Source organism: Lontra canadensis, unplaced genomic scaffold, assembly GCF_010015895.1.
Source record: "Lontra canadensis isolate GAN:19392208 unplaced genomic scaffold, GSC_riverotter_1.0 scaffold235, whole genome shotgun sequence".
NCBI lineage: Eukaryota > Metazoa > Chordata > Mammalia > Carnivora > Mustelidae > Lontra > Lontra canadensis.
The window spans coordinates 121,849-141,540 of NW_022631229.1; the positions used below are offsets into that span (position 1 = coordinate 121,849).

Here is a 19,692-nt window from a genome sequence, read left to right on the forward strand (position 1 = left end):
AGACTCACACACAGGACAATAATTCCCAGAGACAGATCTCATGACACCATCCCCACTTCCCACACTGCACAGACACCTTTGCTGCACTTACAAACACCCCCCCCAGTGCCCCCGCCCACACGCCACACATGTCCCAGCTCAGCGTGCGTATGCACACACACCCCCAGGCCTGCCACATACACACAACACCCCATCAGCCACTCGTCATAGCCCCAGCAGTCACAGCCTCTCACCCCTACTCTTTGCTCTCTGAGGAACACCTCAGACTTGCCCTGGGGATTATAGAAGGGGCAGAGAGCAAGTCAAAGTCTGTCCCTGTAGCTTCCTCAGAATGTGGGTATTCTCCCCACCTGTGGGAGTGGAGGCGTGGGGGACACAGGCAAGGGGCACAGAGTGGGCCTGGTGTGTGTGGGTCGTGAAAGTTAAAGGTCTGATCAGGGAAATATGTGAAAGGCTAAAAGCCAGAATGAGGCACCAAAAAAGATAAGAGAAACAGAGAGACAGATTTGAAGCTGAAGAGAGACAGACACGGACAAGGAGACAGGGCCTGGGAGTAAAGGGGGACAGGAAGCCAGCTTCCCTGGCTTTCCCCAGCATCCAGAGCCTCGGCCCAATCCTGTACTCTGACCCATCCCCATCCGTCCCTGCTGTCCCTTGTTGCCATGGTAATAGGGAGGCCGAATGTGCAGCAAAGGAGGCTGGGCCTGCAGACCTGGCCCGTCTCCATGGAGACTGGGGAAGGCGGGGGGGGAGCCACATCTTCTAGCCCAGGTGATTGGCCCCCAGGTCTCCTCTGCAATTCTGCCCCTTCCTGGGGGTGTGTGTGGTTGGGGGAGGATCTGTCAACATATTGTCTCTCCCCACCCCCCCACCTACACCTTGTCTGTTTCTGGCAGGGATGGGCCTGGACCACAGGTAAGGGGCTTGGGGGGGGGACAGAGATGCCTAAAGATGTTTGGATCCCAGGAGATTCTAGGTTCTCTCTCTCCCTGTTCTCCAGTTCGGCTGAGGGAGACCTCGGCCCCACCATGCGACACCCTAGATACAGGCTTGTGTCCCCCTTTATGCACTCCCTCCTCAGACACAAGCCTGGTGAGACTGATGACTGTGCACCATGCTCCCAGCGCGAGGCTCTGCGGAAGTTGGGGTGGGGAGGAGGAAAGACTTAGGAAGGTCACAGGGATGGACAGGGACAGGGGAGCTTGGTGAGGGAGACATAAGAAGAGACTTAAGAGGAGAAATGGACACAGTTCAGAACCAGGTAGAAGCAGATACAGATTGACAAAGGCAGGGAGACTGGCAAAGACAGATAAAAAAAAAAAAAACAAATGGAGGGAAATAAGAGCAACAGAATTACTCCATGAAGGTGACAGAGAGCCACAGGGACATGGAGAGCCAGGAAGAGACACATTTGGCAAACTGGGGAGACTCAGAGATAAAGACCAGGGAGATACATGGAGCAGAAACAGGGAGGGGTGGGAAGATTCGGAAATGGGGAGAGACCTCATAGATCAGCTGCATGGTATGGGGACAGAAAGCTGGAGAGACCAAAAATATCTGCAATCATATTCTAGTCACCTCAACAGACTGAACGTCTATCCCAAGGGCAGAGACATTGATTAAAGTCTGACCAATAGATGTGGGGCCAAAGAGACCCTGAGACAAGCTCGACCCCACACCTGTCCCGGAGGCGCACACACACAGCAAGGGCCGGAGACCCAGAAGGGGCTGAGCAGAGACTGAGGGTGCTATGTACCAGGTGAGGAGGTCTCCTGGATGTGGCCTGCCTAAGCTCTGAGAAGGCAGGCGGGCCCTGCAAGGGAGACAGGGCAGTGTGCACCAGTCCCCACCATGCTGGTGCTGAACGGACAGCTCCCGGATTCCGGCACCCTGCGGGAGAGAAGAGCCCAGCCTCTCCACTGCCCAGCCTCTCCACTCCCAGCCCAGTCTCACTCTGTCTGGCTTTCCTCACCAGTCCAGCCCCCTCCCCTCTCCATCTAGTTTTCTTTGGCTTCCCATCTCTAGCCAGCCTCTGTCTCACTTCAAGCTATGCTTCTCTCAGCACCAGTTCCCCTGGGTCTAACTTCCCTGCTTCATCTATCTCCCTGCCTGTCTCAGTCTCTTGTCCCCTTCTCCATTCTATCTCACCTAATCACGGTGTCTCCCTCTGCCTCTCCCCCTCCCTCTTGCCCCGCTCCTAGTCTCTTCCCATCTCTCTCTCCCCCACCCCTGCCCCATCTCTTCCTCTCCACCTCTCCCCCTTCTACTCGGCCTCCTTATGGCTCTCGCTGTGTGACCTTCACTCGTCCTTTCTCAGCTGCAGTTTCCAGTGGAAACCTCCAGCGGAGCACGGGGGCGGGGGGGGGGGGGAGGGGGGGAGGAGGGAAGGCGGGGACAGAAAGCAGACCCACCCCTCTCCCTACTCCTCTCCCTGCTCAACCAGCCCTTCAGCCACCCCCACCCCCTACCACTGGGATTTCTCACTTCCTCTCTTGGGGGTTGGGAAGGCACACTTTCAGCAGAAACACGGGGTCACAGCCATAGACAGTTGAAGACAGCCTCATGGGCGTACATACAAACACATGTTCACAATTAAAAAGTCACCAGATCACCCTGGCCCCAGCACACACTTGTCACCGTGTGGCCACACCAGGAACCGCCACACTAAACAGTTCTCTAACCTTCCCCACCCCCCAACCCCATCTGGTTTCTTTCTGTGTCTCTGTTCCCTGGTGTCTCCGCCTCTCCAGATCCCTGCATCTTTCTCCATCTGTCTCAGGGTCTCTGTCACAGCCTCCTTCTGTCCTGAGATAAGGTCAGTGGAGAGAGGCCAGCTGACAGGACCTGGGCTGACCTGCTGCCTGAGGGCAGGGCCCAAGGGTGAAGAGAGTCCAGGAGTGACCATCCAGTGTGTGGTTCTCAGCAGACTCCCTGGGGAGCCCAAGCCTTTAATGCTCTCACATCCCCAGGAAATGAGACCCAGGTATCCCCAGTTTTGGGGTTTTGTTCTTTTTTTTATTCCAACAGGGACCGGGGGTGTGGCAGGGGGAGGGATGGGGGCCCAACTGACCTCCTCCCTGGGGGGGGTCTCATAGAAATTCCGAGGTTTCTCCCCAAAAAAAAGAGAGAAAGAGAAGAGTTAAGGGGCGCCAGGGGACACCCATCTGCCCAGAAGCCCTCCCCTCCTCCAGAAGTAGGGAGGGCTGTGTCAAGTCTTGGGGAGCCTGAGCAGTCCCAGGATGGAGCTCTCCTCGCGGACTGCTTTCCGCTTCTGGAATGGCCCCACAGTCCCGGGCCCCTGAAGTCCTCGGTTCCTGCGCTCATGTCCGCAGTCGGGGGCGGAGTGCAGGGTCCGCGGCACCCTCTGGCGAGTCCACTAGGGGGCGCAGGCAGGCTCCAGAGCCGGGCCTCGGACTTCACCATGAGCCGAAGGCAAAATCGCGGCGTCCGGAGTACCGGGCCACAAGTCCCGTCCCTTGTCCACTGGGGAAACGGGAGCGGCCCGGGCCTGGGGCGGGTCCCGTCCCTGCAATCAGTCCGGCCGCCAGCCCGGCTCCGCCCATGGTCACTCGTGCTCGGCCAGCTCTCGGGGGCCGGTGGGGCCCGGCCGCGGCCGGGGCGGGCTGGTGGCTTCAGCGGGGGCACCTAGGCCACGCGGGGGCGCGCCGGCCCCGGACGCCCGCAGCGCCTGGATGCGCCGACATTCCTGGCAGACGCGCACGTGGGTGCAGGGCGTGGGGGCAAGAGGCCTGGCCCCGCCAGGCGGCCCCGGGTCGTCCAGGAGGCGCTGGGGGCCCCCGTGCGCCCCGCCCCCATCCCCGCCCGCGCCGGCCGAGTAGAGCTTGCCATTGCTGAGGCGCATCTCGCGGACTGCGCGCAGCGACAGTAGGGCCCGGCTAGGGCCGCCCGGGCGCCGGCGGCGGCGGGAACGCGAAGTCTTGCGGCAAGACACCGCGTGCCGCAGCTCCTGCAGCATCTCCTGGCACACCGACACCTGTGGGCGGCGCAGAGCGGGGCGCGGGGGTCACCGTCCGACCGCCATCCCTGGACCGGCCTCCGCGTCTTCTCTCCCCCCCCCCACCACCCCCAGCTCCATTCCTCTTCACTGTTCCCCTCACCTCTCCGCCTCTCCACCCTGTCTCTCCGCTTCCCTCGCCCCTTCCATTCTCAGAGTCCTCCCTCGCCTCCTATCTCGTCTCCTCTCTTTCCATTTCTTATCACTGCTGAGTCTCTGACCACCTCCTGCTTGTTTTCCATCTTCTGCCTCTCATTCATGCTACCATTATTGCAAGACATTTACTGAGCCCCAGCTGTATGCAGAGAACAAAACAGAGGGAAGTCCCTGCCCTCCTGGAGGGTGATTTCCAGCATGCAGAGACCAAAAAAACCCAACCAACCAACCAAACAAAAAACCCAAACCCAAAACCAAAACCAAACAACCCCCCCCCCAAACAACAACAAAGCTGTAAATAGAGGTAGCAGGTTAGCTGGTGTCGAGTGCCTTGGGGAAAAATAAGAGAGGGAAGAGCTGGGAGGTCATGCTGCATCTGGAGTAGGGACGTCGGGGAACACTCATGGCAAAGAGGAGCTTCAGTGAGACTGAAAGGCAGGGCGGGGTGAGCCCTGGAGCCTGGGAGGAGGGCAAGCAGGTACCTCAGCAAGGACAGAGGTGCTGAGGGGGCGGGGGAGAACCACCAGGGTGGCTGGACTGGGGACACAGGCGGACAGAGGGAGAAGAGGAGGTCAGAGGAGCAATGGGGCCCCTGGGCTGCTATGAGGGTTTGGCTTTTTCCCAGTGAGGTGGGAGGCACTGGGGAGCTTTGAGGACTGTGGTACTTTCACTATGTTGAGAACAGACTAGGAAGGCCAAGGGCAAGCCGAAGGGCAGTGGCCAAGGAGGTGAGAAGGGGCTGGATTCTGGGTATATTTCAAGGGTGGAGCCAACAGAACTGGCTGAGATCAAGAGGAGGCTGAAGGGTAATCACACCATGGCCTGAGCAGGCGGAATGTCGCTGGTGTCTGGTGCATGGGCAGGAGCCCTGCACTGGCCACGTGACGCTCCGTGGGCTCTCTGTCAGACATCCACAGGGAGATGTGGAGTATGGGGCTGAGTGTACAAAGCCTGGGTCCAGGGAGAGGCCCCCGGGGGGGAGGCACATGGGGAGCTTAAGGCAGGTAGCTTCCAGGGTCCTGCCCCCCAGTGTTCCCACCCTCCGGAATCCCCTCTGCCTTTGGATTGGGGCTGCTGTGTGACCAGCAGTCTACAGCTAGTCAGGTGACTAGTCAGCTGACATTTTGGCCTCTGCTGGGTTCGCCTTTGGATCACTCGCTCTGGGGGAAGTCAGCTGCCACGGTGTGAGGACACCCAAGCAGCCCTACGGAGAGGTCCCCGTGGGAGGGACTGAGGCCTCCTGCCCCTGCCAGGGGAGTGTGTGTTCCTCCTGTTCGTTGCTCTGTCTCAGAATGTTCTGACATCTTAAAAACCTTGCTGGCCCGGGAGAGACTGGCCCTCCCAGAGCTAGACAATTCTTAGGGATAGCAAAGGGCTGGGAACCCATCTTTTATATGCAAACCAAGCAATCCCAATACCTCTGCAGCCCCCACCCCAGCCCCCCACCCACTTAACCTAACTCTCATACCCAGCTGCCCTAAATCACCCAGGACCAGGTACATACCACTAGAGACCACCCCTCTAGCCCAGAGCCTACTGACATTATCAACATCAGCCAGTTCTAAGCTGCTTTCCCTGCGGGCCTTGCCTTTCATGCAGAAACCCCAGTGAAGACTGTGGCCCAGGCTGTCCTCCAGCTCCAGCCCCTGACCAAACCCAGTGCTACCCCTGTGGCCCAGTGGGGTGTGGCATGACCCCTCCTGGGAAGTATAAGTAAATAAGAATCTTCCTTCAATGGCATTGGCCTCTCCATGTCATCACTTAGTCACCTCCTTAAATCAAAATCTTGCAAGTGCATCGGGAGACAGTAGGCCACCTTGGAAGTGCACCCTCTGGCTCCAGGCAAGTCTTCGGCCAACAGTATGACCATGACTTCACTAGAGACCCTGGCAGCTAGAACCACTCAGCCAACCCGCTCCCAGACTTTTGACCCATAGAAACTGTAAACTGATGTTAAGCGTGCTGCTCGAAGCTGCTATGTCTTAGGGTGAGCTACGGTAATAAGTAACTAATACGGGTCATCAGCACAGCAGTGGCCTCACAAACCATTTTGCTGGGTGGGATCACCAAGGGGCAGGAGAAAGCCAGAGAAGAGTCCAGGAAGGAGCCCTAGGGGCCTTGACAAAGGATTGGTCACAGAAGAAGGAGAAAAGTGAGGCATGAGCCCGGAGGAGAGGGTCTTAAGGACCGTGATCAGCTATGCTGAAGCCTATCACTACCTCACATATGGTGGGGCCTGAAACTCGGGCAGTGGATCCCAGTCGTGGGATGGCGAGTGGTGACCAGTGGCTTCAGTGCGGAGGTGGGGACAACAGCTGGATGGGAGCATGTTCAAGAGAGAATGCAGGAGGGGGACTGAAGCAGCAGACAGATGCGCTCTTTCAAGGTTGTAAGGTTCGGGGAGAAGTGGGGTGGTGTCTGGGAGGGGAAGTGGGGTCAAGAGAAATTTCTGGAACATGGGAGAGAAGACAGCATGTTTGTATGCAGGTAGCCTTGATCCAAGAGAGAGGAAGAAACTGACGATGGGGAGAGGGTGCAGAGAACCACAGAGGAATGTCCTTGGCAAGAGAGGGGATGGGGGCACAGGGAAGGGCGCCTTAGCGGGAGCATGCACGTTGCCTCGGAGTAACTAAACAGGTTGTGGAGAAAGCAGGCAGGTGCCCAGATGTGAAGTCTGTATGCTTTCCTTGGGCTCCTCCGAATTTCTCAGGGAAATGGAAGCGAGGTTGTCAGCCCAGGTGAGGAGGGGGAGGGGCTGGGAGGGGAGGTGGAAGGCCACGGGAGCATGCAGGGGCAGGAGCAGGAGATGGAGGAGTGTCCCTGGGCAGCAGCGGCCCCACCCACCTCTCAGTTTCTCCTGGCTTCACCCCCTGCCCCTCCCCACATCCTTCTCCCTCCTTTCCTCCTCATCCTCAGCTCTGTCCCTGCAGCTTTCCCTTCTCTGGCCTTCCTCCACCTGGCTCCCCTCTCCCTTCTGTTTGCACCCACCTCTTTTGAACCCCCTCTGCCCCAGGGGTCTCTCAGGTCATATCCCCCCCCACAGTCCCAGTCCCTTACTGCCTCTGACATTCCTCCAGGAAGGCCACAATCTCCACGCCCCTCCACCCCAGGCACACTTCCCCCCCACACTCCCCCCCCCACCCTCTTTGCCAACCCCCTCACCTCTTCAGACTCTGCCGACCTCCGTGTGGACCATATGAATTCCATGACCGCCACGAAGACAGCAATGATGAGACCACAGATGAGCACAACAAAAATGCCACCAATGTTCTCCATGCCCAGACCTGGGGGTGGAGGGGGAAAGCCACGGGGTCGGGGCTGTGTGGGCACGGGGGCCACAGAGGGCTTGGGGAATGGCACGGTGCGTGGGGCCGCTGACCTTTAGCTCGATGATCCTCCTCCTTGGGGCACCGGCCCCCCTCCCACCACTTGCGCTTCAGGATCTCCAGCCGGTTGTTCTCCTGAAGCTGCAGGATGGCCAAGGTGATCTCATCCCGGAATGGGGAGCCTGGACCAGACACACAAGGGGGTGACTGGCCATTGGGGCCCTGAAGCGCTGCCTACCCAAACCCCTACCATGCCCTCAGCACGGCCCTTCCTCCTGCCTCCGCCACACCCCTGGGTCCTCTGTCCATCTTCGAGTCTGAACACTGCTTGCCTTGACCTCCCCTGCAACCGCCCCCAATACACCACGTGTCACATTTGTGACGGTCCCCTCCCTGCAGCTCTCCTCACCTCCCACCTAGGCTCTTCCTAACACAGTCGTAAACTGAGTCCTAGATCTTGCCTCTTTGGTGCTCAAAATTCTCCAGTGGATTCCTGATGCAGAGAGAACCCGGTCCTCCCCTCAGCCTAGAGATCCTACATTCACTCACCCCGCCCCCATCCCCTGGGGCTCTTGCTGCCCACCCCCCAACCCCGCCCCAGGCTTGCAGCTCTGGCCACACCGGCCTCTGGGCTGTTCCTTGAGTCCTCCAGACACAATCCCACCTTAGCACTTCTGCCTGGAATGTTCCTTCCTTCATATCACCCAGGGCTCTACTCACATGGTACCTCAAGGGATCTCTGGTCAACTTCCAAGCACCCCCCTCCCCGTCAGTCCCGTCCCCTGAATTTACTTTGGAGCAGTTGTGACCACCCGATATGGCTTTATAAAGCCAGGTGTTTACTGTCTGCCTGCTGTCTGCGCACCCCCGGCAGGAGGTGGGGGGCTCCTCAGCTCCCTGGTCTGGGATCCCAGCATGCAGCATGTGCCCAGCACACAGCAGGGCATCCAACAGTCTGCTTGTGAGTGATTCTCTGCTGCAGGGCTTCAGCCCCGGACCCCTTCTCTCCTCCCTACCCTCAGACCCTCGCCTTAAGCCACCCTTAGGTCCCAAACACCCCACACATGTCCTACCCCGGACTCATTTCTTCATTCGCTATGGCACTTCTCAAGCCCCTGCCAGGGGCCAGGAACAAGGGCCGTGGGCGAGTGGAGGCATTACTATTTATCAGTCACCCTCTACGTGCCGGATCCTCGGTTTAGAGGCATTAATTTGAAGCCCTCCTGATCCTGGTTATTATCAGGTGTTATCACCCCTTCTTCTGGATGGGGCAGGTGACATTCTTGCCCAAGGTCATGCACAGAGTCAGGGAGGGAGCTGGGATTTGAAACCAGGTCAGTGTGACTCCAGAGCCTGCCCCCCAAAGCACTGGGCTAGCCTGCTTCCTTGGCCCAGCACTTCGAGAAGCATGGAACGGCTAAGATTTGAGGTCATTGGTTACACAGCAATAGAGAACTAACAGCAGACAGTGGCAGAGAGATGGATTTAAAAGCCAAGATGTCAAGGTTTGGTGACAAAATTTGGTGGGTTTCCAGCACTGGGCCCTGGAAAAGCAGGTCCAAGTTTCCCTGGCAGATCCACCCATCCCTCCCTCAGAAACCCCCTTCCTCCCCCACCTTTTCTTCCTCCCTCCCTCCTCCATCCATCATCCATATTCTCAGCACCCTGTGAGCCAGGCTGTCGGTTCCAGGCAGAGAACATGGCCCATAAAATCAGGTCTTCACCCTCAAGGAGTCCTCAGGCCACAAGGGAAGGTGGCAGGTGTCACGTCCCATAAGCACTGGGGCTGCACCTAGTCTCACTGGGCTCTCCCAGAGGCCATGCAAGCCTGGAACTGACTGTTGCTAGACCCGTGTTTGCAGCCCAAGTGTGGAGGTTCGGGATGGTAGCACACAGTCAGGAGGCCATGCAAGACATGCACAATGCACCTAGCCCGCTGCAGGGAGGGCATGGCCCTGGACGCCCCCCTGCCCCGCCTCCCCACTCGTCCGGCCTTCCGGCTCCCTACCCAGCGGCATGCCGATGCCATAGCCCTTGGTGTCGAGGAGGCCCCCGATCTGGGTGAGGTTGCAGTTGAGCCGCCGGTGGTACTCGTTCATGGTAGACTCGAGCAGGAAGGCGTAGCGGGAGTTGAGGACACGGGCAATGCCTTCCTCCGTGCTCTTGACAAACACACTGGGCTGCTTGGACTGCATGTAGTTCCACATGCGTTGGTACGTCTGGTACCGTGAGTTCTGGCCAGAGGGGGCACAAGGGGATGTCAGGGGTGGGTCTGTCCCCTCAGCCCTGTCCCCTGCCCTGCAGGAGGCTTCTCTCAACCGGAGAGTGAGCGAGGAGACCAGAGGGAGCAGAAAGAGCCAAAGGCAGAGCAGAGGGATGAGACAGTTCAAGGCCAGGTCCAAGTCATCCACACACCCACGAGACCAGTGAGGACCCGAGGACCAAAGGCTTGGGAAGAAGGGGCCACAGTCTGTTCTCCAGCCTGTCTTCTCTCTTCCACTCCTGGGTCTGGCTTGGCCTGACACCCAGCCCTGTCTTCCCAGCATTCCCAGGCCTTACATGCAGAAGCTCAATCCCAAATTTACCCCGGGCCCAGCCTGAGTCCGGAAGACCTGTGTCCCTGCCAAACAGGACAGTTTACTTCCTTCAGGCTCTGTAGGAACCTTCTGGGAAATGCCTCACCCTGCCCCAGTTACAGCCCCGAGGCTTCATAAGCCTGGGGTGGGGGGCATGTAGAAGCCAGGCTGGGGATGCCCACCCCTGCCACGAATCCCAACACCTGTCCTCCTTCTTTGATCTGAGGTCCAGACACTGCTCTACCTTTGTGCCCTACAGGCTCTCCCCAGGGCTCAGCAATCTCACAGACCTACTTCTCTGGTCTTGCAGCTGCTCCCCAGCCTCCCAAACTGTCTCGAACATCCATCTGACCCAGGAGGCCCTGCCCAGCCCCACCCCGGGTGGCTACACGTGGCAGGGACAGCAAGCCCAGGTGACTCAAAGGTCCCACCTGAAAGAAGGTCATGGTGGACCCAGCATGGATCGTGCCGTACTCAATGTTGGTCTGGTCGGCCAGGTCGTCGGCTGACTCCACGGGCACCTCCATGCGCTGCACGGTGAGGAAGGCGGCCAGGTTGGCCGTGTAGGAGGAGATGATGATCAAGGTGAAAGCCCACCTGAGGGGTAGAGTGAGCCACAGTCTGGAGCCGTGCCTGCCACCCTCCCACTGTGGCCGTGCGCCCTGTTGGCGGAGCCCCTCAGTGACCTCGGCGTCTAGAAGGCTTCGCAACTGCTGACTCGTGGGAAGGCTGGGAGAACAGATGCTGGGGCCTGACTCTCTGGGTTTAATGTTGCTTCCAGAGAGTTCCATTTCCAGAAATAAGAGAATAAGGTACCCAGAAAAAACCCTTCCACTGTGAGTAACTAGAAAACTGGACAAACTATAGAAAACTATTTAAAGACCTAGGACAATAGGCATCATAAGACTGTAATCCCTGAGGGAAAAAAAAAAAAAAAACAATGAAGTGAGACATATCATTGCCCAGGCTGTCTGGCTGAGTTTAATTTACAGGCTGTGGTGCCAGGAAGGGAAACCCAGTCTGGCAATCTCACTGAGTTGCAGAGTGCGGATCAGAGAGGCCAACATGGCTAGAATTTGTGGGACAGAGAATCCAAGAAGAGGGAGATACACAGGGAGAGAAGGTTCCAGAAATCTGCTCAGAGTCCCCTTGAATCTTTGGCTGATTACCAATCTGTGTACACTTAGGGTAAAACTCCAAGAAACCAGAGAACTGCTTTCAAAGACAACAATCAGGGGTGCCTGGGTGGCTCAGTCGGTTAAGTGTCTGCCTTCAGCTCAGGTCATGATCTCCAAGTCTGGGGATGGAGCCCCACGTAGGGCTCCCTGCTCAGTGGTGAGCCTGCTTCTCCCTCTTCCACTCCCCCTGCTTGTGCTCTCACTCTCTTTCTCTCTCTGCCAAATAAATAAATTCTTAAAAAAAAAAAAAAAAAAAAAAAAAAAGACAACAATTACCAGGGTTCACACAGGGCTGGGAATCTTTTGAGCTCTCTCCAGTCAGAGTAATGAGATCTCACTGAATACATGAGACATTCAGCAAAGACCCCAAAGGACAACACATTACAAACAGAGCTAAGTCAGCCCTAGAATATAAAGGCCATGCCAGAACTGCCCTCAAAGAGCTGGAAAGGATCAAAATTATCCACAAGGAACTTGACTGCCTGCCAGAGAAAGTTGAAGACTTTCTAAAGTAATATATTCAACAATGTAAACAATGTACAATTCACAATGTCTGTCATTTAGTAAAAAATTACCAGATATGCAACTGTGCAGGGAAGGGGGCCCCTGGGTGGTGCAGTGGGTTAAGCATCTGACTCTCGGTTTCAGTTCAGGTCTGAGCTCAGGGTTGTGAGATCAAGCCTCACATTGGGCTCTGGGCTCACCTCAGAGTCTACTAAAGTGTCTCTCTCCCTTTCCCTTTGACTCTCCTCACTCACTCTCAAATAAATAAATAAATCTTTTAAAAAAGGAAACAAAGGTGCAGGAAACAGTGAGAGAAAAATCACTCAATTGAAACAGACCCAGAATTGGCAGAATGATGGAATTAGCAGATGAGGGTATTAAAAAGCTATTATGGGTATATGCAGAATTCTCAAGGATATAAAGAAAAACTGGAATGTAACTAGAGAGAAATATTAAAAAAGGAGCAAATGGAACATCCAGAGATTAAATATATGACATCTGAGTGGGAAATTTTACTGGAAGGGATTACATAGATCAGATATGCAGCAGAAAAGAACAGAGAATTAGAAGACAGCAATAGAATCTATTCAAATTGAAGTCAGAGAGGGGGAAAAGTGTCTGACAATGAGCACGAAGCTTGAGTGGCCTGTTGAAAAGTATCAAGTGGTCTTTACCTATGTGATTGGAATCCCATAAGGAGAGAAAAGGAAGAGGATAAGAGAAAAAAGTATTTGAAGAAGTAGTGGTCAAAGCTTTTTCAAATCTGATAAAAATTATAAACCAGCAGATCTAAGAAACTCAATGAAACCAAAGTAGGATAAACACACATATACACAAAACCCATCAAATCACGTTACAATCAATCACTGAAAACCAGTGATAAGGAGAATATATATTTTTTTCTTTTTTAGAGAGAGAATATGTGCTGGGGGCTGGGGTGGGCTGAGGGAGAGTGAGAATTTTTTTTTTTATATTATTTATTTATTTATTTGACAGACAGAGATCACAAGTAGGCAGAGATGCAGGTGGAGACAGAGGAGGAAGCAGGCTCCCTGAAGAGCAGGGAGCCCGATGTGGGGCTTGATCCCAGGACCCTGAGATCATGACCTGAGCCAAAGGCAGAGGCTTTAACCCACTGAGCCACCCAGGTTCCCCGAGAGAGAGAATATTAAGCAGGCTCTATACTCAGTGCGGAGACTGGCTCAGGGCAGTCTCACAACCCTGAGATCGTGACCTGAGCCAAAATCAAGAGTCAGATGCTTCACCAACTGAGCCACTCAGGAGTCCCTAAAGAATATCTTAAAAGCAGCCAGAACTCTCTTTCTCTCTCAAACACAGAAATCTTAAAAAAAAAAAAAAAAAAAAGTATACAGTGGGCGCCTGGGTGGCTCAGTCTTGTAAGCATCCAATTTGGTTTCGGCTCACATTGAGATCTCAGGGTCATGAGATAGAGCCCCATGTCAGGCTTCCTCAGTGCAGACTCTGCTTAGGATTATTTTCTCCTTCTGCCCCTCCCTCCTGTGCTCTCTTGCTCTCTCTCTCAAATAAATAAATCTTTTTTTAAAAAAGGTTTTAGGGGTACCTGGGTGGCTCAGTGGTTTAAAGCCTCTGCCTTCGGCTCAGGTCATGACCCCAGGGTCCTGGGATGGAGCCCCATATCGGGCTCTCTGCTTAGTGGGGAGCCTGCTTCCTCCTCTCTCTCTCTCTGCCTGCCTCTCTGCCTACTTGTGATTTCTGTCAGTCAAATAAATAAATAAATAATCTTTAAAAAAATAAAATAAAGGGGCGCCTGGGTGGCTCAGTGGGTTAAAGCCTCTGCCTTCAGCTCAGGTCATGGTCTCAGGGTACTGGGATCGAGCCCCGTATCGGGCTTCTGCTCAGTGGGGAGCCTGCTTCCCTCCTCTCTCTCTCTGCCTGCCTCTCTGCCTACTTGTGATCTCTGTCAAATAAATAAATAAAAATCTTTAAAAAAAATAATAAAATAAAATAAAATGTTTTAAAAAGGTTTTAGTTATTTATTTGACACAGAGAGAGATAGCGAGAGAGGGAATTAAAGCAGGGGAAGTGGGAGAGGGAGAAGCAGGCTTCCCGCTGAGCAGGGAGCCCGATGCGGGGCTCCATCCCAGGACCCTGAGATCATGACCTGAGCCAAAGGCAGATGCTTAATGACCGAGCCACCCAGGTGCCCCTCAAATTAAGAAATCTTTAAGAAAAGAAGTGGGGTGCCTGAGTGGCTCAGTCAGTTAAGCATCTACATTCGGCTCAGGTCATAACCCAAGGTTCTGGGATCAAGCGCCGCATCAAACTCTCTGCTCCGCAGGGACCTTGCTTCTCCCTCTCCCTCTGCCTGCCTCTCTGCCTACTTGTGTCTCTATCTGTCAAATAAATAAATAAAATCTTAAAAAGAAAATAATTAAAAAAAAAAGCCACCAGAAGGGAGGAAAACATACATGAAGAATCAAAATTAGAGTGACAACACACTTCTTATCAGAGTCAGGAGACCATGCAACAATGTGCTGAAAGGGAAAAACAACCTGTCAATCTTATATTCTGTATCAGTCAAAAGGATCCTTCAAAGAAGGAAACACACTAGCTAATTTTTCATACAAACAAAAACTGGGAGAATTAATATATTTTTTAAGATTTTATTTATTTATTTGACAGAGAGAGATGGAGAGCGGGAACACAAGCACGGGGAGTAGGAGAGGGAGAGGCAGGCTCTCGGCTGAACAGGGAACTGATGTGGGGCTCGATCCCAGGATCCTGGGATCATGACCTGAGCCGAAGGCAGAGGTTCTAGCCTCACATTGGATGTAGAAATTACTTAAAATCTCTTTCGGGTGCCTGGGTGAGTCAGTCGGTTAAGTGTCTGCCTTTGGCTCATGTCATGATCCCAGGGTCCTAGGATCAAATCCTGCATCGGGCTCCCTGTTCAGTGGTGAGCCTGTTTCTCCCTCTCCTACCCACCAACCCCCAACTCATGCTCTGTCTGTCTCAAATAAGTAAATAAAATGTTTCAAAAAATAAAAATAAAAGAAATTTACTGTTTAAACACACACACACACACACACACACACACATAAACCTCATATGTTGTAAGGTTCGTAAGATAAACAGAAGTAATACATATGGGAGGGATGGAATACTGCCGTAAAGATCTCCAACTTATGTGAAGTAGGGGAATGTTACTTGAAATTATTTTGTAATCAATTAAAAAGGCATATTGTAAACCCAAAGCAAGCAACTACTGAGAAAAAAATTTGTAAAAATATGCTTCATATGGGCACCTGGGTGGTTCAGTTGTTAAGCAGCTGCCTTCGGCTCAGGTCACGATCCCAGGGTCCTGGGATCGAACCCCGCATTGGGCTCCCTGCTCAGCGGGGAGCTTGCTTCTCCCTCTCCCACTCCCCCTGCTTGTGTTCCCTCTCCCACTCCCCCTGCTTGTGTTCCCTCTCTCACTGTGTCTCTCTCTGTCAAACAAATAAAATCTTTAAAAAAAAAAATATGCTTAATAAAGTCAATAGTGGACATGAAACAGAATCCTAAAAAATCTCAATAAATCCAAAGGAAGACAGGAAAAGAGGGAAAAGGGAGCCAAAAGAGATGGGACAAATTAAAAACAAGTAGCAAGGTGACAGATTTAAGCCCAGCCGTAACAGTAATTGCATTTAACATAAGTGATCTCAACCAGGGGTTGGCAAACGATGGCCCACAGGCCAAATCTATCTTGCTCTTTTTGCACAACCCCCAGGCTAAGAATGGCTTTCACATTTTTCAATGTCTCAAAAGAAAATGAAAGAAGAGCCATACACTTCATGACACATGACATATAAAAGTCAAATTTCGGTGTCAGTATCCATAAATAAAGTCTTATTGGAACACAGCCACACTCATTCATGAGTGTATCATCTCTGGCTCCTTTCACAGTACAGGGCAGAGCAGAGTAGCTGTGACAGAGACCAGATGGCCAGCACAGCCTTAAATGTTTACTATCTGGCCCAATATCGAAAAAGTTTGCCAACCCCTGCTTTAAGGCCTAAGTCTATGCTGCCTGTAAGAAACCCACTTTGGGGGCACCTGGGTGGCTCAGTGGGTTAAAGCCTCTGCCTTTGGCTCGGGTCGTGATCCCAGGGTCCTGGGATTGAACCCCGCATCGGGCTCTCTGCTCAGCAGGGAGCCTGCTTCCCTTCCTCTCTCTCTGCCTGCCTGTGATCTCTGTCTGTCAAATGAATAAATAAAATCTTAAAAAAAAAAAAAAGAAAAAGAAAGAAACCCACTTTGCTTTTTTATTTTTTTTATTTTTTTTATTTTTATTTTTTTTTTAAAGATTTTATTTATTTATTTGACAGAGAGATATCGCAAGTAGACAGAGAGAGAGGGGAAGCAGGCTCCCCGCTGAGCAGAGAGCCCGACGTGGGGCTCGATCCCAGGATCCTGAGATCATGACCTGAGCCGAAGGCAGAGGCTTAACCCACTGAGCCACCCAGGCGCCCCTTTTATTTTTTTTTAAAGATTTATTTATTTGACAGACAGAGATCACAGTAGGCAGAGAGGCAGGCAGAGAGAGAGAGGGGGGAAGCAGGTTCCCTGATGAGCAGAGATCCCGACGTGGGGCTTGATCCCAGGATCATGAGATCATGACCCGAGCCGAAGGCAGAGGCTTAACCCACTGAGCCACCCAGGTGCCCCAAGAAGCCCACTTTAAAGATAATGGTCCAGGTAGGTCAGAAGCAAAGGGGTAAGAAAAGATATGCTATACTGACACTAAGCATGAGAAGGCTAGGGTGGTTGGGAGACCTCGGTGGCTTTGTTGGTTAAGCCTCTGGCTTCCACTGGGCTCATGATCTCAGGGTCCTGGGATCGAGCCCCGAGTCGGGCTCTGCATTCAGTGTGGGGTCTGCTTGAGATTCTCTCTCTGCCCCTATCCTGACTCACATTCTTCCCCTCTCCTCTCTCAAATACATAAATAAGTCTTAAAAAGGAAAGAAAGAAAGCTGGAGTGGCTGTATTAATATCAAATAAAGGTAACTTCAGAGCAGACATGTTACCAGGAATAAAGAGAGACATTATATAATGACGAAGGGATCAATTCATCAAGACAACATAAAAACCCTAAACATTTATGCCCCTAATTACAGAGCTTTGAAATTCATGAACTAAAAACCGTTAGAACTGAAAAGATTTCTGCACAATTACAGGTGGCGATTTCAACACCCCTCTCTCAATAACTGACAGAGTGAGCAGACAGAAGATCGGTGGGGAGAGAGAAGCCTAAAGTAACACTAGCAGCCTCCAGGCCCTAATTGCTGTTTATGGCCCACGGCACCCACCCATGGCACAGACAGCGTTTACCAGGACAGACCCTACGCTGAGCTACAGAACAAGTCTCCATGCATTTCAAAGGAAGAAAATCCTACGGAGAATGTTCTGACCACAGTGGAACTAAACAAGAAATCAATAATACAAAGATCTCTGGAAAATCCCCAAATCCTGGCTCTCTCACTGGCTCGCCATGTGACCTTGGACTCCTCTGCCGAGCAAGGACAAGAGCCGGCTGCCCCTAACAGGGCTGTTGTCAGAGGATGGGCCGCATGGGGCACGGAGCCATGGGAGGGGATGCGCTCACGGCCTTGGGGACTCGGGAGAAGAGGCACCTGCTGACCTCACCACGGAGCCCACTTGTCATACCCTGACCCTGTCTGTCCTCCTGCCTGGCAGGTGAGAGTGGCCAGGCTGCCTGAGATGGTATAGATCTGTGGGGCAGGAAGACAGGGGGGAAGCTGGGAGGGCCTCCCAGACCAGCACCTCCCCCAGCGTTTAATCATTGAGAGGGCAGCTACCCTTTGCTGAGCTCACAAGCACAGTGCCGAGTTAGGCCCTGGGGTGGGGGTGGAGTGGAGGACAGAGGGATGACTAACACAGCCCCCCAGCGAACCCGACTCACAAAGACTCAGGGTCTGACACAGGTCTCTGGAAACCAAGCCTCTTCAAAGCTACCCCAAGGGCCGATCTCATTGAGTCAAGACAAAACTACTCAGTGCTGGGTACACAGCAGGGACCACCTCGACCCCAAGGGTACAGTGTGGCTGACTGGTGGTGGTGACTGTGGGGGTGGGGTGAGGACACTCACGGGGACAGAGCAAGGGGACACAGACAGGGGTCACCCTGGTAGCTCCTGGTGTCGGTGGGTGGGGGCAGGTGTCCGGCGACGCAGCCCAGTCTAAGTAACAGGGAAAATCTGGTCCATCACTCTCTGAGCCTATCTCCTTGGCACATACAAACCAACCATGTTTTTGCATGATTCCAACAGAAACCGAAGTTTCTAGAAACGCATCTGTTGTTCAGACTGAGGAACAACTGGATATTGTGTTTGAAACTTTGCCAAGAACCCTTCACCGTTTGGAACTTGGGTCTCTGGCAGCGGCCCTGCTCACGGTTTCTGCAGCACCAAACCGAGACTCTTGGAGAAGCTGGACTGGGAAATCGCCACGCTCAGGGTGGTTCGTATTAGTTCAAACATACTCACTGACCAACTATTTTAAAGTGTCAAGTCTCAGGTGTTGACACAACTCTATTAAATGGTCTCACTTCTCGTCATTCCTGAGGTACCCGTTAGAAGTCGGTGTGGCCGCCTGACTCCTGCTTTCTGTCCCGGGAGTCCCCGCCCGAACACTGATGCATTGCTGTTGTGCTATCCTACCATGGATCATGTCCATTTCTCTCCCTTGTATTGCAGTCAGGACGTGTTATGGATTTGTTTTAAATCATGTGTTGGGGGCGCCGGGGTGGCTCAGTGGGTAAAGCCTCTGCCTTCGGCTCAGGTCATGATCTCAGGGTCCAGAGATCGGCCCGCATCTCTGCTCAGCAGGGAGTCTGCTTCTCCCCCTCTCTCTCTGCCTGCCTCTCTGTCTACTTGTGATCTGACTGTCAAGTAAATAAAATCTTAAAAAAAAAAAATCATGTGTAGGCAAGTGCTTAAGTACATATATTACCCTTGAATTTCATCAGGGTGGGAAAGCAGATGTTAGAAAATATTTGTCATAAAACGAAGGTGCTGGGTCTGCAGGTGCTGCCTGCACTGGTGTGGAGGGAGGAGCTCGCGTGAGTGAGGGCAAAGGGCATTCACCCCCTGGTGCAATGAAACAAAGGGTCCACGGCCACAAGAGCCTGGAGGTGAGGAGTTTCTAGAAGGCGGGTAGCTAATAACGTATACTGGACGCATCCATAATGGGGTCCTGTGTGGCCCTGGTGGAGCTGGGGTTAGGGAGCCAGGCTGTGGACTAAATCTGAGGTTGCTGGGAGGGCTCTGAGGACAGGACACCCTGAGGAGGAGTTGAGGACAATGGTCAAAGTGTGGTGGCCTAGGAGCCTACCTGAGGTGGACGGACCAGAGGGCAGGCAGGGCTCACAGAGCAGGAAAGAGGGAGGTACAAGGACTACATTGCAAGACTGGGGCGGGGGGAGGGGGGGCAGGGGAGCGGGGAGGGCAGGGAGGGCGGGGCTGCGGCCAGTCAGGCAGAACCTCAAAGGCACTGACTTGGAGCTTGGAATGGGGCCATCCTGAATGAAGTGGCCCGCTGTAGGAGGTTGTGGCCCCAACGGACCCCGAAGATGGAGGGCCCGGGAGTCGGGTTAGAGCCCCGCTGGCCACCAAGTCCCCTAGGCATTGGACTGCTGCGTCATGGTGCTGGGGTCCCAGTCAGAGATTAAGAAACATCTGTTGAGACATCCACTGACCCAGTGACCGAGCGAATGTGTGGAAGGACTGGGGGTGAAGACGGGAGTGAGCTCGGGGTCCAGGTCTCCAGTGGGGAGGGGGAGGGGTGATGGTGATGGTACGGGCAGAGAACGCCTGGCTGGGGAAGGGGCCCCTGAGCGAGGGGCAGAAGGAACGCCCTGCAGAGAGGAGTTGGCCACTGACCCCAGGCCTCGGCCAG

The 19,692-nt window shown here is 53.7% G+C and overlaps 1 protein-coding gene across 3 annotated transcripts in view; it reads right to left on the reverse strand.

Annotated features, from left to right (window-relative positions):
• Positions 1 to 2,969: 2,969 nt before the first annotated feature.
• The window catches only part of GRIK5 (glutamate ionotropic receptor kainate type subunit 5), a 52,819-nt gene continuing 36,096 nt past the window's right edge, over positions 2,970 to 19,692 (reverse strand). For all 3 annotated transcript variants that reach the window (XM_032849631.1, XM_032849630.1, XM_032849629.1), the window contains 5 exons: positions 10,505 to 10,670; positions 9,506 to 9,731; positions 7,551 to 7,679; positions 7,334 to 7,455; positions 2,970 to 3,994 (listed from right to left, as the gene is read on the reverse strand). In XM_032849631.1, coding sequence (XP_032705522.1) covers positions 3,566 to 3,994; positions 7,334 to 7,455; positions 7,551 to 7,679; positions 9,506 to 9,731; positions 10,505 to 10,670 — 1,072 coding nt within the window. In that variant the 3' untranslated portion in view covers positions 2,970 to 3,565. The remainder of the gene's footprint in view (positions 3,995 to 7,333; positions 7,456 to 7,550; positions 7,680 to 9,505; positions 9,732 to 10,504; positions 10,671 to 19,692) is intronic.